The sequence below is a fragment of the Condylura cristata genome, unplaced genomic scaffold (assembly GCF_000260355.1).
Source record: "Condylura cristata isolate star-nosed mole 26May11 unplaced genomic scaffold, ConCri1.0 scaffold00015, whole genome shotgun sequence".
NCBI lineage: Eukaryota > Metazoa > Chordata > Mammalia > Eulipotyphla > Talpidae > Condylura > Condylura cristata.
In genome coordinates, this window is record NW_004567116.1 from 4,634,022 (window position 1) to 4,646,538 (window position 12,517).

Below are 12,517 nucleotides of genomic sequence, written 5' to 3' on the forward strand. Positions count from 1 at the left end.
GGTGCCGGTGATGCTGGTGTTGGTGATGCGGGCGCTGGTGGTGGCAATAGCAACAGTGATGCTCCGGTGATGCAGGTGATGCGGGTGCCGGTGATGCTGGTGTTGGTGATGCGGGCGCTGGTGGTGGCAATAGCAACAGTGATGCTGATGGTGGAGTGGAGGGAGGGGGCTGGTGATTTTGGAGAAGATGGCTGTGGTGACTGCTGATGGGGAGTCGGGCTACATTAAGGGATGACAGTGGAGGTGCCAACGGTAGGCAGCTGTGCTAATGACAGAGGGCCTCTATCTGCTCCCTAGAGAGCAGCAAGAGGACCAGCTGCTGCCTGACCAGAGGCCTCCCCAGCCTGGCCCTTCGCCACAAGAGGACATGCTCAACTTCCAGGTGCTGAGGAAGATCTTGCCCGTGATGGCGACGCTGGTGCCCTACTGGATGGTGTATTTCCAGGTGAGCCCCTCCCTTGCTCTGGAGGCCTGGCACCCACTATGCTTCCTGGTCGCACCCTGGAGGCCCACGGGATGTGGGAAGGGGGCAAGTTGGGGCAGGGATGGCTGCTTTGTAGTGGGTGGTGTGGAGCTGGGCATGAAGGCAGGCCTGTTGTGAGACCCCGTGGGTGACACAACAGGAGGGACTCTGGGGACAGGCCCGAGCTCTGGCGACTGGATGACGCCCCTTCTCCCTGGGCCTCGGTTTCCTCTCCTGAAAAGTGGGCAGCTTAGACGGGAGTCCCGGCAGCTCCGTGGCCCTCAGGGTCTCCATCTTGGCCGAGGAGACCCAGATAAGGTGATTCGCCGGGGCCCTGCAGAAGGTGGGGGTGAGCTCCAGGCTCTGAGGTGAGCCTCGGTGTCAGCTGCCGGGCTTCTAGGAAATACAGATTCTCAGGGAATCAACCGAAGGGCCCACTGACAGAGGACGGGATCAAGAAGATACAGCCTCCCTCAGCTACAGGAAGAGACAAAATAGCCATCTCTACAGCAAACGAGGAGAAGCCTTCTCTAGAGCAAACGAGGAGAAGTGTCAGGAAGATAAAGACGGATATTGGGCATTTCTGTATGTGTGAGAAAAACAAGGGATCGAAGCAGATGAATTAACCAAGCAAAATAAGTATCAACTATTGGACACTCCAAACGGGCAGCCACAGGAGAGGTGTCTGAGGCTAACTGAGGCGGGTGACGAGGGAGAAAGAGTCAGGGGATTTAAGGGGTGGTAGAGAGGAAGAAGGAAAACAGAGATTCCCAAGGCCCATCCTCAGGGGAAGTCCAGCCAGGCTTTCAAATCTTCCCAGCACTCCCCAAGGGGAAGAAATTCTCTGTGTGTGTGTGTGTGTGTGTGAGAGAGAGAGAGAGAGAGAGAGGGAGAGCAGTCCCTAAGCCCTAGACCACAAGGTCCTTGCTTCTGTGGCCCCTCAGAGGAACTTTGTTTCAAGCTGCAGAAGATGGGGTTACACAGGCCAGCCTGCTACTCGGGGGAGGTGGCCAGAGGTAGAGGGTGTCCAGGACAGGATAAGGACATGGGGGTGGTATTTGTGCTTCATGAGCAACCCAAGTGTCCCCCGGCCCCACCCTCCTATGGGGTTCTCCCCTCTAGTATGTGGCAGCTGCCATGGCAGGGGCCCCCGAGTCTGCACCTGCCCCCGGGGGCCACCCCATGGTTGTGCATTCATGACTGTGTCAGCCTGTTGGCCTGGGCTTGGCCTCAGATCTGACAAGCCTCCGTGTGGGGTCAGCCTTGTCATTATGGCCCCTGGGTCAACATTCACCCAGCCTGCTCTGGGCCGGGCCCTGGAGACACGAGTGACTCAGAGCAGCTGTGCCCACGCTCTGGGCTGAGCCACACGCGAGGCTCCCATGCCTGGAAGGCAGCGCCCAGACCGAACCTGGCTCCCAAGGAGGAAGGCAGGTGGGAGGGTTGCTCTGCCCCGCCGGGGGGTAGGGGAAGGATCGCCGCCTGGCAGCTTGTGCCAACCAGCCAAACTCTGGGGTGCGTGTCAGGTGCTGGGGGCCCTGGGCTGCAGGCGAGGCGGCTGCTGGCCCCAGCCTTGTCTCCCTCTCCCATCACAGATGCAGTCCACGTTTGTCCTGCAAGGCCTTCACCTCCAAATTCCAAACATTTTCCCAGTCAACCCCATCAACAGCTCCCTGGCTCTGAGAGCCCAGGGCAACAGTTACAAGGTGAGCGACTGCGTGTTCAGCCCCCAGGCTGGGGGCTTCCTCTGGAGAGAAATGGAGCTGCCTCCCTCTTCCCGGCCCCAGCTCAGGGTGTCCTCAGGGTGCAGGGAAAGCAGACCTGGAGGGTGTGATTCGGATCACAGCCCACGTTTTGGGCCAGGAGGGCCAAAGAATTCAGACAGTGTCCCTCCCACCACTGCAGCCCTGGAGCTGCTCTGCCTGCCTGGTTTGCACCCTCCCACAGTCCGTCCCTCCTTCAGCCCCACCCCTCCCTCTCTGGGACCCCTGGTGACACCCCTCCCCCACCCCCCCCCAGATCTCTGCCTTTCACTAGTCCTTTCTATCTAAACCAGTTCCTTGGCATGTGAGAGACTCAAAGTCAGAGGTCTTCAGATTGCAGGTGAATGAGTATCCATCCACGTACCTCCCTGCCTTGCCCAGGGCAGACACCACTCATCAATCAGCTGGCACGCTGAGCCCGGAATGTTTCAGGCAGAAATTAGAGAAGCCTGCTTCCCTCCTCCATCTAGTCCCACATCCTAGGAATGTGCATCTGGGGAGTGAAAGGGCTGATTCTGGGCCCCGGGCCTAGCTCCTCCCGCCCGGCTAGGCCACCTCTCCGGGCTCCCTCTTGCCCAGATCCCAGAAGCCTGGCTCCTGCTGGCCAACGTCATGGTGGTGCTGATCCTGGTGCCCGTGAAGGACCACCTGGTCGACCCCTTACTGCTGCGGTGCCGGCTGCTCCCCTCGGCGCTGCAGAAGATGGCTTTGGGCATGTTCTTCGGCTTTTCCTCTGTCATCGTGGCAGGTGTGTGGGCCTGCTGGGGGCGGGAAGGGCACTGGGGAGGCCTGGCCAAGCACCCCTCCACCTCACGGCCTGTCTCAGTTTCCCAAAAGGGAGGAGCTGTCCCGTTGACTCCAGCTTCCCCTCATTTTGACAGTTGGGGAAACTCAAGACAAGAGATGAACGCTCTTCCCCAGTAGATATAAGGCTCCCCAAGACAGATTTTGATTCCTTTTCTGAGCACTCAGATGAGGTGCACATGAGCACTCAATCAATGTGTTAAATGAATTTCCCGAAGATGCACGGGCATTTCATGGCCTATGGGGACTTCCTTTTAAAAGTAGTTCTGAGTTTATTCCTTCTGTTTCAAAAGGACTCAAAGCCCCAGGTACTGAAGGGCTGCGGCCAAGCAGCCGTTCTTGCTACTGCTTAGTGACAATGATCCTGATTACTCCGAGTCCCTGAACCTCATCTTTGTAACAGGGTAGTGAGTCCCCAGACTGGGTGCAGGGCCAACTCTGCCCTCGGGGAACTTCGTCCCTATGAGGACCCAGGACATGAAGTCCACAGAACACCTGGCACCCAGCCTGGGTGAAAGTAGGAGCTGGAGAAACCCCAGCTCAGTCAGCCACACGCTACTGAAAGGGTGAAAATCAAAATGAGGTACATTTGCAGCCCCCCGCTTTACAGCCTTTTGCCCTAGTCCATCCTCCCTATAATCTTGGGATGTGTGTTCCTGACCTTGCATAAGGCAACTGTTCCCAGGAGGTTGAGTGACTCGCCCAAGGTCACACAGCTAGCCCGTGGCAGGTAAACCTGTAAGTCAGGTTAGAGCCCCCTGAAGTACTTGGTGCTACAGTAAGGGAAACCATGCATTAGCCAGAGACAGCGGGTCAGCTCTGCAGCCAGACACTGGGCTCAAATCCAGCCTCCACTATCTGCCCGTCTGTGTAGGCTGCTCGGCCTAAGCCTACTTCTCACTACACTTGCAAGAATGTACACAGTTTACCACATAGTAGGCTCTCAATGAGACCTGTTTCTGTTTTTGACTGCAAAAACCTAGCTGAGCTTCCTAGCAGTCAAGGCAAAAACCAAAGTGGTAGAACCCAAATCCTGACACTGCCGCCTCGCCCCTGCATGCAAGGATTCTCTTCCTGACCCGATGCCCAGCCTGGCTCTGCCACAGGCTACCCCGGGGTCTCCCTCTGCCCTCACCCCGCAGGAGTCCTGGAGATGGAGCGTTTACAATACATCCAGCAAAACCGGACGGTGTCCCAGTACATCGGCCACGACCTGTACCAGGCAGCGTCACTGCCCATCTGGTGGCAGGCCCCTCAGTACTTGCTCATTGGGATCAGCGAGATTTTTGCTAGCATTCCAGGTACCCCGCCCCGCCCCCCCAACCCCGCAGCAGCGCAGGGCAGGGTGCTGTGGGGAGCCTTCAGGTTCATCTGTGTGGAGGGAGGAAGGGTTTGCTAGTGGGGCTGCACCCACCGGGTGGGATTTATCAGCGCTTAGCCAGGCCCCAGAGGAGCAGTGGGGATTTGGAGGTGAATGAGCTGGACACGTAGCCCACGCCTGGGCAACATGCCTACCTTGTGTTTGCAGATGCTGTTCCCTCGGCTTCAAAGGGAACGTGAGCTTTGCTTTCCTCACTGCATGCCTAAATGTCACCTCCTCTAGGGGACCCTGGGCAAGGTCCCTGGCTGCCTCCAGCCCTCGCTCTCAGGGCACATTTAAGTGCTGTTTCCTGCAGGCTAGGGCAGGCTCTTGGCCAAGAGGCAGGGTGGGACCCAGCTGCAGGCCCAGGGCTGGACGAGGGGGTCACTGAGGTGGGGGCAGAGGTTATCCTGTCATCAGTAAACCCCGGGAGGAGGCAATGTCGGGGAAGCCTGGGCAGGGCGGGCGAGCTGCAGCAGATGGCAGCCAGCACCTCACAGCCAGGACACCTGGCAAAGAGCCAGTCTCGGGCTGGGGAATGCAGGGCCTGCGGCTGAGCCTTGATGTGGAGGCTCTTCCTGAGAGCAACAGCCCAGCCCTGAGGCTTGGGGGAGGGAAAGGAACCCATTAGAGGGGTCTTAGGAGACTGGGGGGGGGGGCAGAGGGAACTGAGAGACACTGAGATTTCTCACATGGACTCAGCATGATTTGAAAGGAAAAATAAGGTAGGAAAAAAAACTTTCTGAAATGGGAGACAGCGCTCAGGGGGTCCGGTGGGCGTGTGTGGCCGAGTGGCTGCCGATGGGGGAGCGTGAGGGCTGTCCGGGGCGCCGTGCTGACAGCCGCGGGGTGGGCGGTTGTCGGGAAGCCAGCGAGAGGTGGGCTGGGGCTCTTTGCTCCCGCACACCTGGGTCCGTCCCCCTCTGCAGGCCTGGAGTTCGCGTACTCAGCGGCCCCTCGCTCCATGCAGGGCGCCATCATGGGCATCTTCTTCTGCCTGTCGGGGGTGGGCTCGCTGCTGGGCTCCAGCCTGCTGGCCCTGCTGACCCTCCCAGGGGGCTGGATGCACTGCCCTGAGGACTTCGGTGAGTGGGGGGCAGGGGCACCCTGGGAGTGGGACCTGGGAGGGAGGGAGGCATGGGAAGGTGCAGGCTGGGACCAGAAGGGGTTTGAGGCCAAACACGGTCAATCCCTCACAGCAAGGCCTCCCCGCTGGTACCTCAGTTTCCCCAAATGTCAAAGAAGAAGCCTTGAATTCAGTGACATGCAGGGTCCTTCCGTCAGCGAGTCCGCCACGCACCCTTCCTGTGTTGGCAGCTGGCTCACTGGGGGTCACAGCCCCCAGGCCAGCAGACACTCAGGGCTTTCGGCTCCAGGTTTTCAGACACACCTGCTGCCCCCAGGGGAGCCCTGCCCTGACCCAACTGCTGCCCCTTCCTTTCCCCAGGGAATATCAACAATTGCCGGATGGACCTCTACTTCTTCCTACTGGCCGGCATCCAGGCTGCCGCGGCCCTCCTGTTTATCTGGATCGCTGGCCGCTATGAGAGGGCGGCGCACAGCCTGGCCTCCCAAAGCTGTTCCAGCAGAGACAGGGGCTGAGCGTGCCCCCCACACCGCCCCCCGCTTCTGCCCGGGACCCAGACGGCGGCGGTCTCGGCTGGTTTCCGTCTCCGTTTATTCTGTACCCGACATCAGGATGAAATGGTTCCCATAAATAAGGGGCATGAGCCCCTCCTCGTGACCATGGTCCATGACAAGGGGCAGGGCAGAGGGGCTGGGAGGAGTCCTTGGCGAGGGACCAGGCAGGGGACTTGGGTCCAGCAGCAGGAGGCCGCCCGGGCTGGTGGCCGGCGACACAGCCCCAACAGGCCAGGCGGGTCAGGAGCTGCCCCGGATCCTCTCCATGTAGCTGCGCAGCTCCTCGGGGTCCTTGAGCCCCATGTCCTCACACACCCAGCGGATGTCCTCCTCGCCCGCCACCAGGATGGACTGCACGGCAGGGGCCCCCACGGGCTCCTCTGGCAGCTCGGCTGGGGGCGCTGGTGCAAAGGTGACGAACTCCACCCTCTTCCGCCGTCCCCCTGCTTCCTTCCGAGCCAGGGTGCTGGAGGAGCTGGTGGTCCCCTCAGCAGGGGCTGGGGCTGGGGCCGGAGCCAGGGCCAAGGGCTCCCCTCCTCCCCCACTCTCACAGGGACAGCTCCCCTCCCCTTTGGGGGGGCCAGGGGACTGGCGGTCCAGCTGGCGGCTCAGTTCCTCCTGGTCAGTGCCCAGCCAGACCCAGTTGTGGGGCTGGGGGGAGGCAGGGTTAGTGGCAGTGTCGGGGGGCTCCTTGCGCTGGTAGCGCAGCACGAAGACCACGCCATTGACCAGGAAGATGAGGATGGCCAGGCAGAAGATGCCCAGCAGGGCATACATGCCGAGCTCCAGGTCCGTGACCCGCTGAGGGGCAGGGACCATCTCCTCCTCCTCCTCCTCCTCTTCCCTGGCCTCGGTCTCCTTCCCGGCCTTCTCCTCTGCCGGCTCGAACTTGCCCCTCACACCCTCGCTGGCCCCCAAACTGCCCGCTGCCTGCCGTTCACCACCCTTGCTGGCCTCCGTGGCTGGCGAGCTCCCAGCAGGGCTGGATGGGAGGGCAGGAGGCGGGGTGGGGACCGGGGGCAGCCCCAGCCAGGCAGTGCCAGAGGCCAGGGGCACACGGTGGCGGCCCCGGCGGCAAGGCTCGGGCGGGTGCAGAGCCACGTGCAGGGGCAGCCCCTCGGGGCCCGCCCCACTCACCACCACCCCGAGCTGGGCGCCCCGCTCCTCGGCTGGCAGGATGGCACCAGGCTCCTCGGCCGAGACAGACAGTCCCAGGTCGCGGTGGTCGTAGAGTTCAGCGGGGGCCAGGGTGTGGTCAGAAAAGGACAGCCACAGGGAGAGGGCCACCTCCTGCGGGGCACACGGACACAGGCAGACACGCGAGGGCACGCATGCACACAGAGGCCACTCCCACAGAGACAGGCCACACGGAGGAGGAGGGACCAGAGAAAAACAGACACAGGCGGATGGACAGAACACAGGGAGAGAGGGGACACGCGTCAATCACCTGTCTGCACTCAGCCCCCAGGCCTGAGTTATTCGGAGGACCGCAGCTAATCCACTAGCCAGCTAATCCACCTCCCACTGCCACACTCCAGCCAGGCACCGCTTGATTACCTCCGGCCACAGAGAGCTCACTACCTCACCGGCAGTCAGCCCTATGGTGCCATCAACCCCCAGCCCCGAGGCTGACCTCATCCCCCTGATCCCCAGTTGTCACCTGTTTGGGGGCAGGAAGGGCTGACTGTGCCCAGCATGTGGCTGTGACCTCCCCTGGGTGGGCAGTGCCGCGGCTCAGAGCCAGTGAGATGCCCATCACCGGCTGGACCCGTAGCTCCAGCACCGAGACCTTGTCATCCGTCACAGCCAGCGCCTGCTCCCCGAGGATGGAGTCAGACAGTGGAGATCGCACCTGAAGGGGAGAGGGAGCAGGAAGTGGGGGGTCTCACACTCAACCTCTGCCTTCTAAGAGACCCCAGCACTCCCACCAACGGAGGCTGTTTTCCTCCACCCTTTGCTGGCAACGTAAGTCATACATACCTGGACCCCACCCTCACCTGGATAGTCTCTTGCCCTGGCCCCCCATATACCCAACCCAGCCCTTCACACTACAGGGGTATCCCAAGACACAGCCACCCTATTCTCTCCCAGCCCCCAATTCCATTTGGGTTTGGACCTTCACAGGTAAACCTTGAGTCTTTGGTCCCACTTTGGTCCTACCTGCCATGAATAATCCATCTAGGGCCATCTAGGCCCTTCTGGGGGCAGGGGGTCTACTCACCTCGATGGAGGTGACGCCGGGCTCCCGGCCCACCAGAACTCGACCACCCTCCAGCGAGGCCACGCGCGGGTCCTGCACGCGGGCATGGGGTGCCACAAGGTGAGACACGTCCAGCAGCCAGTCAGGGCCAAGCAGGTGGGTGAGGCGGCGGCCGCCGTCCAGCGGGTGGGCCGCAAAGGGGACGAGGAAGCGCACACCCGCACGCTGGTACTGCAAGCGGCAGCCGCGGGCTCGCCTCTCAGCCTCCTCTGCAGCCGCAGCCATTGACTCCGCCGCCCTGGGGTGGTAAAGAGGAGCCAGGGGCGGGTGTCAACGCGGCCCCGCCCCCGCCGCGGAGGCATCGCCTACTGGAAATGCCCAGCTCCTATTGGGCGCAGCTTCTTCAAGCTCCGCCCACGGCCACACCCCACGGTTAGGGGCTTCCACCTGTTGGAGCGGAGCCCCAGGCCGGGCCCTGATTGGTGCCTCTACCTGTCCATCAAGACGCTCTGGTCCGCCTCTCGGTCCTAACGGTAACAGTCTGAGCGGGTAGGGGAGACTCTAATGGGGTGAGCGAGGCGTGCCCACTGGCTGGAGGGCCTCGGCGTTTGGATCCAGAGGCAGGGGCCACCTCACTCTTGGGCGCTGGTTAGGAGGGCCCTCTACCTATGTTTTCTTAACTTTTTAAAACAATATGTGTATTTTTACATCATTTTGTGCCTTTTTCCGTCTCAGTTGTCATCCCCGTGTGCATCCAATCACCCAATCACCCATGTGCCATCACCATAGTCCAGTGCATTTCCCTCCCCCCACTGTTTCCGATCCCATTCCCCACTCCACCCCCATAAAATGTCTCTGGTATATAGCTGTTCATTATTATTATTATTTTCTCTCCTGATCTTTTATACTCCTGCCATGAATGAAACCATCCGGTATTTTTACTTTTCTTTCTGGCTTATTTCACTAAGCATGATCCCTTCGAGCTCCATCCACGTTGCTGCAAAAAGCATGCGTTTATTTATTTATTTATTTTTGGTTGCCGAATAATATTTCATCATGTATATATACCACATCCTTTTAATCCAGTCAAAGACCCCTATTTACCGAGATGACTGTCATCTGAGGCTGAGGACACAGCAGTGAACAGAGCACATGAGCGCCCTGCCTTCAAGGGTTCACACTCGGGAAGGCACCGTTGGGGCAGGCAGCCCACAGCAATTAGCCGGATCATGCAGTATGTTAGTGAGTGATGGGTACCAGGAGAGAAGTGAGTCAGGGAAGGAGAAAGAGTGGGAGCTTAGCAATTTTAACAAAGCTCCTAGGCCCTCCAGCCAGTGGGCACGCCTCGCTCACCCTCATTAGTCTCGCCTACCCGCTCAGACACCGTTCCCATTAAGACCAAGAAGCGGACCAGAGAGTCTTGATGGACAGGTATAGGCACCAATCAGGACCCGGCCTGGGGCTCGGCTCCAACAGGTGGAAGCTCCTAACCCTGGGTGTGGCCGTGGGCGGGGCTTGAAGAAGCTGCGCCCAATAGGAGCTGGCGCCCAGAAGGGCTGGGTGGGCAGAAGGAATAGGGAGCCTGGGGGGGGGGGTTTCAGACTCCAGCCAAGCCCTCGGCTGTGTCCGCCACACCCTCTCAGGGTCCCAGTCCGACTATGCCAGGGCCTGCCAGCTTCCCCAGGCTTCCACTCACCCTTCAGCTGGGCCGGGCACTCTCCAGCCTCGGACCTGCTCGAGGGTCGTGTCGGTCAGCTCGATCCTCAGGGGCAGCAGCGGGGCCCAGACGGTCATCCGCAGCGAGGCTCGCAGCCGGCGCCACCAGAAGTCCACCCGCACGCCACGTGCGCCCCGGCTCTCCTTGCCAGCCACAAACACAGCATCGCAGGCCTCAGACACCTGTAGGAGCGCAAGGGGGCCAGAGTGGGCTGGGCTCCAGAAGCCAGGTGTGGACCAGACGGGTCACTGAGCCAGCGCCATAGGGATGCCGCTGATGCACTTCTACATTGTACGGAACGCGTGTCCTGAGGTCATTTCCCATGCACCTGAGGTCACTTCCTGCAGTCTACCTGGAGCTCAGGTAGAGAAACTGCTTAAGGGAGTGGTCCCAGCTATCTGAAAGGAGAATGTGGTAGGTCATTTTGTGGATCTGGGCAGTTTTCCATATAAATTAGTGTTAAAAGCATTCTCAACCCCCCAAATAACCTACCAAATCAAAACTAAAGCCAAACCTTCTACTTTCAGATAGGGAGGGGAACCTGCATTCATATACAGAAGAATCTTTCTCCTGGCAGAGGATGGTTGGAACCCATAAATTTGGTTCCTGGTTAATGCCAGCCTCTGACCTTGTTGCTAGAACCACCTGGCAGATGACAACAGGTAGGTGGGCAGAGGCAGGAGCCACACAGGCAGATCCGTCCCCACCCTGGTGGCAGGATGTTGTAATGCATCCCTCGGGGCTTCCCCTCTGAGAGTTCAGAAATGGGGAAAGTTGCCCTGTCCCTTTCACCACCCAGGTCATTAAGAGGCTCTGATAATAATAATTATCATTATTTCTTATCCGAACATCATTATTACATTATTCTAATAGCAGCAGCTGCTGTTTCTTCAGCTCTGGCTCTCTGCAGGATACTGTTTGGGGGCGCGCTCACAACAGCCCAGGCAGAGGCCTGTCTCCTGTCTTCAGGCTGAGGAGACTCAGGCTGGCCAAGTTCAGAGACTCCTCCTCCATCATGGAACCGGTTGAGGACCAAGAGGTGTTTCAGTCCAAACCTGTCTGACCTCCCAGTCCCCGCTCTTGACTCCTGCACCTCAGCTCGTTTGCCAGTGCAGCAACCAGGGCCAAAGAGCCAGAGCTGAGGCTGGTGAGGTGACGGAGCTCCCACCTGATGCTGTAGAGAGGTGGGACCAGTGGGCTTTGAAGTATGGTTCCTCCAGGGGGGTTTCTGGTATGATGAAGCTGACTTGGGGACCTGAATTGGGATGAAGGGGGGCGTTGCCTACTCCGGGGGGGGGAGGGGCGGCAGGTGCGGGCCATTTACCTGCAGCACCTGTGTGTTGGCCGACTCGCAGCCGACGTGCTCTGTCACCTCCACCAGGGTCCCCCCTCTGTCCACGGTGACAAGGCGCACGGGGATCCGCCGAGGCACTCCAGTCAGAGGCGCCGTGTTCACCAGCTCTTCAGCCTGGGGGTACAGGGAGCTCAGCCCCAGCTCTTACCCCCCTGACCGGCCCCCAGCCTGACCGGCCACCCTGACGCCAGCCACCCTTACCTTGGCTAGCGGGACAAGGGCTCTTATGTCCCGCTCTGACACCAGGATCTCCCACACCATTTTGTCCTTCTCAGCTTCGGGGGCCTGGCCGGGGTACTCCAACTGCCACGTGACAGGACGAGTGACCGCCATGCCCCCACCAGTGCCATTCTCCACCAAAAAGTCCACCCACAGGAACTCGGACAGGTCTAGGGGGCTGCTGGCCAGAAGAGAGAGAAGCTGAATGCTTGGTAGCTGCAGGCACTTTGGAAGTCCATCCTGTGATTACCCCAGAGGAGAAACTGAGGCCCAGAGGCTCTGTAACTAACCACAGGTCGCACAGTGAAGGGAAGTGGGACTGGGATTAATCTGCCCCCGGATGCCCCTCTTGCGACTATGAACTCGTGGGGTCCCTGCACTAGCATCTCTGCCATCCCCGAAATGCCTGTCAGCTCTCCTGCTTTTCTGGGTCCCTCAACTCACAGCTCTGCTTCCCAAACCCCCTGGGGTGGCTAAAGCCCCTGATGTCAATTGCTGCCAAGGAGGGAGCCCTGCTTCTAAGCCCCAGCAGTAGGCACTGCACCTCCTGATAATAACCCTCACAGCTTCTTCTGCTGTCCCAGAAACTGGCCAGGAAGTTGGTATACAGCATCTAATTTGATTTTTATCAACCTTAAGATGCTTTATTATCCCCCTTTACAAGCGAGGAAACTGAGGTGTGGGTGAGGCGAGGTTGCCTGATGTGCTTAATGTTATTCATCCAAAAAGGTCAAAACTGGGATTCAAACAGGATACAAAGCCCATGGCCTTGACCCCAGCTCAGGACGCAAATATGAAGTGTTCATAAAGAACTGTAACTGGGCTTTGGGTGGACTATTAATGACCCAGGAAAAACGGAGCCATTTGGCAGTGAGCAACAGGGTGGTAGCTGGCAGTGGCTGGAGAGAAAGAGTAACTGAATGAGTGAATTAGCAAGTGAATAAATGAATAAGTGAATGAATGAGTGAGTGAATGAATGTGTGAGTGAATGAATGA

General features: G+C 59.4%; 2 protein-coding genes across 3 annotated transcripts in view; one reads left to right on the forward strand and one right to left on the reverse strand.

Annotated features, from left to right (window-relative positions):
- Positions 1-6,003, forward strand: part of SLC15A3 (solute carrier family 15 (oligopeptide transporter), member 3) — an 11,480-nt gene extending 5,477 nt beyond the window's left edge. Inside the window, exons 3-8 of the mRNA XM_004682742.2 lie at positions 298-445; positions 2,059-2,169; positions 2,806-2,974; positions 4,173-4,331; positions 5,320-5,475; positions 5,838-6,003. Coding sequence (XP_004682799.1) covers positions 298-445; positions 2,059-2,169; positions 2,806-2,974; positions 4,173-4,331; positions 5,320-5,475; positions 5,838-5,992 — 898 coding nt within the window. The 3' untranslated portion in view covers positions 5,993-6,003. The remainder of the gene's footprint in view (positions 1-297; positions 446-2,058; positions 2,170-2,805; positions 2,975-4,172; positions 4,332-5,319; positions 5,476-5,837) is intronic.
- A 27-nt stretch (positions 6,004-6,030) lies between these two features.
- Positions 6,031-12,517, reverse strand: part of TMEM132A (transmembrane protein 132A) — a 13,059-nt gene continuing 6,572 nt past the window's right edge. The window contains exons 6-11 of one of the 2 annotated variants that reach the window (XM_012725636.1): positions 11,504-11,702; positions 11,273-11,416; positions 9,928-10,130; positions 8,253-8,529; positions 7,692-7,883; positions 6,031-7,321 (exon numbers count right to left, since the gene is read on the reverse strand). In XM_012725636.1, coding sequence (XP_012581090.1) covers positions 6,272-7,321; positions 7,692-7,883; positions 8,253-8,529; positions 9,928-10,130; positions 11,273-11,416; positions 11,504-11,702 — 2,065 coding nt within the window. In that variant the 3' untranslated portion in view covers positions 6,031-6,271. The remainder of the gene's footprint in view (positions 7,322-7,691; positions 7,884-8,252; positions 8,530-9,927; positions 10,131-11,272; positions 11,417-11,503; positions 11,703-12,517) is intronic. The other variant, XM_004682743.2, reaches the window with a different exon arrangement.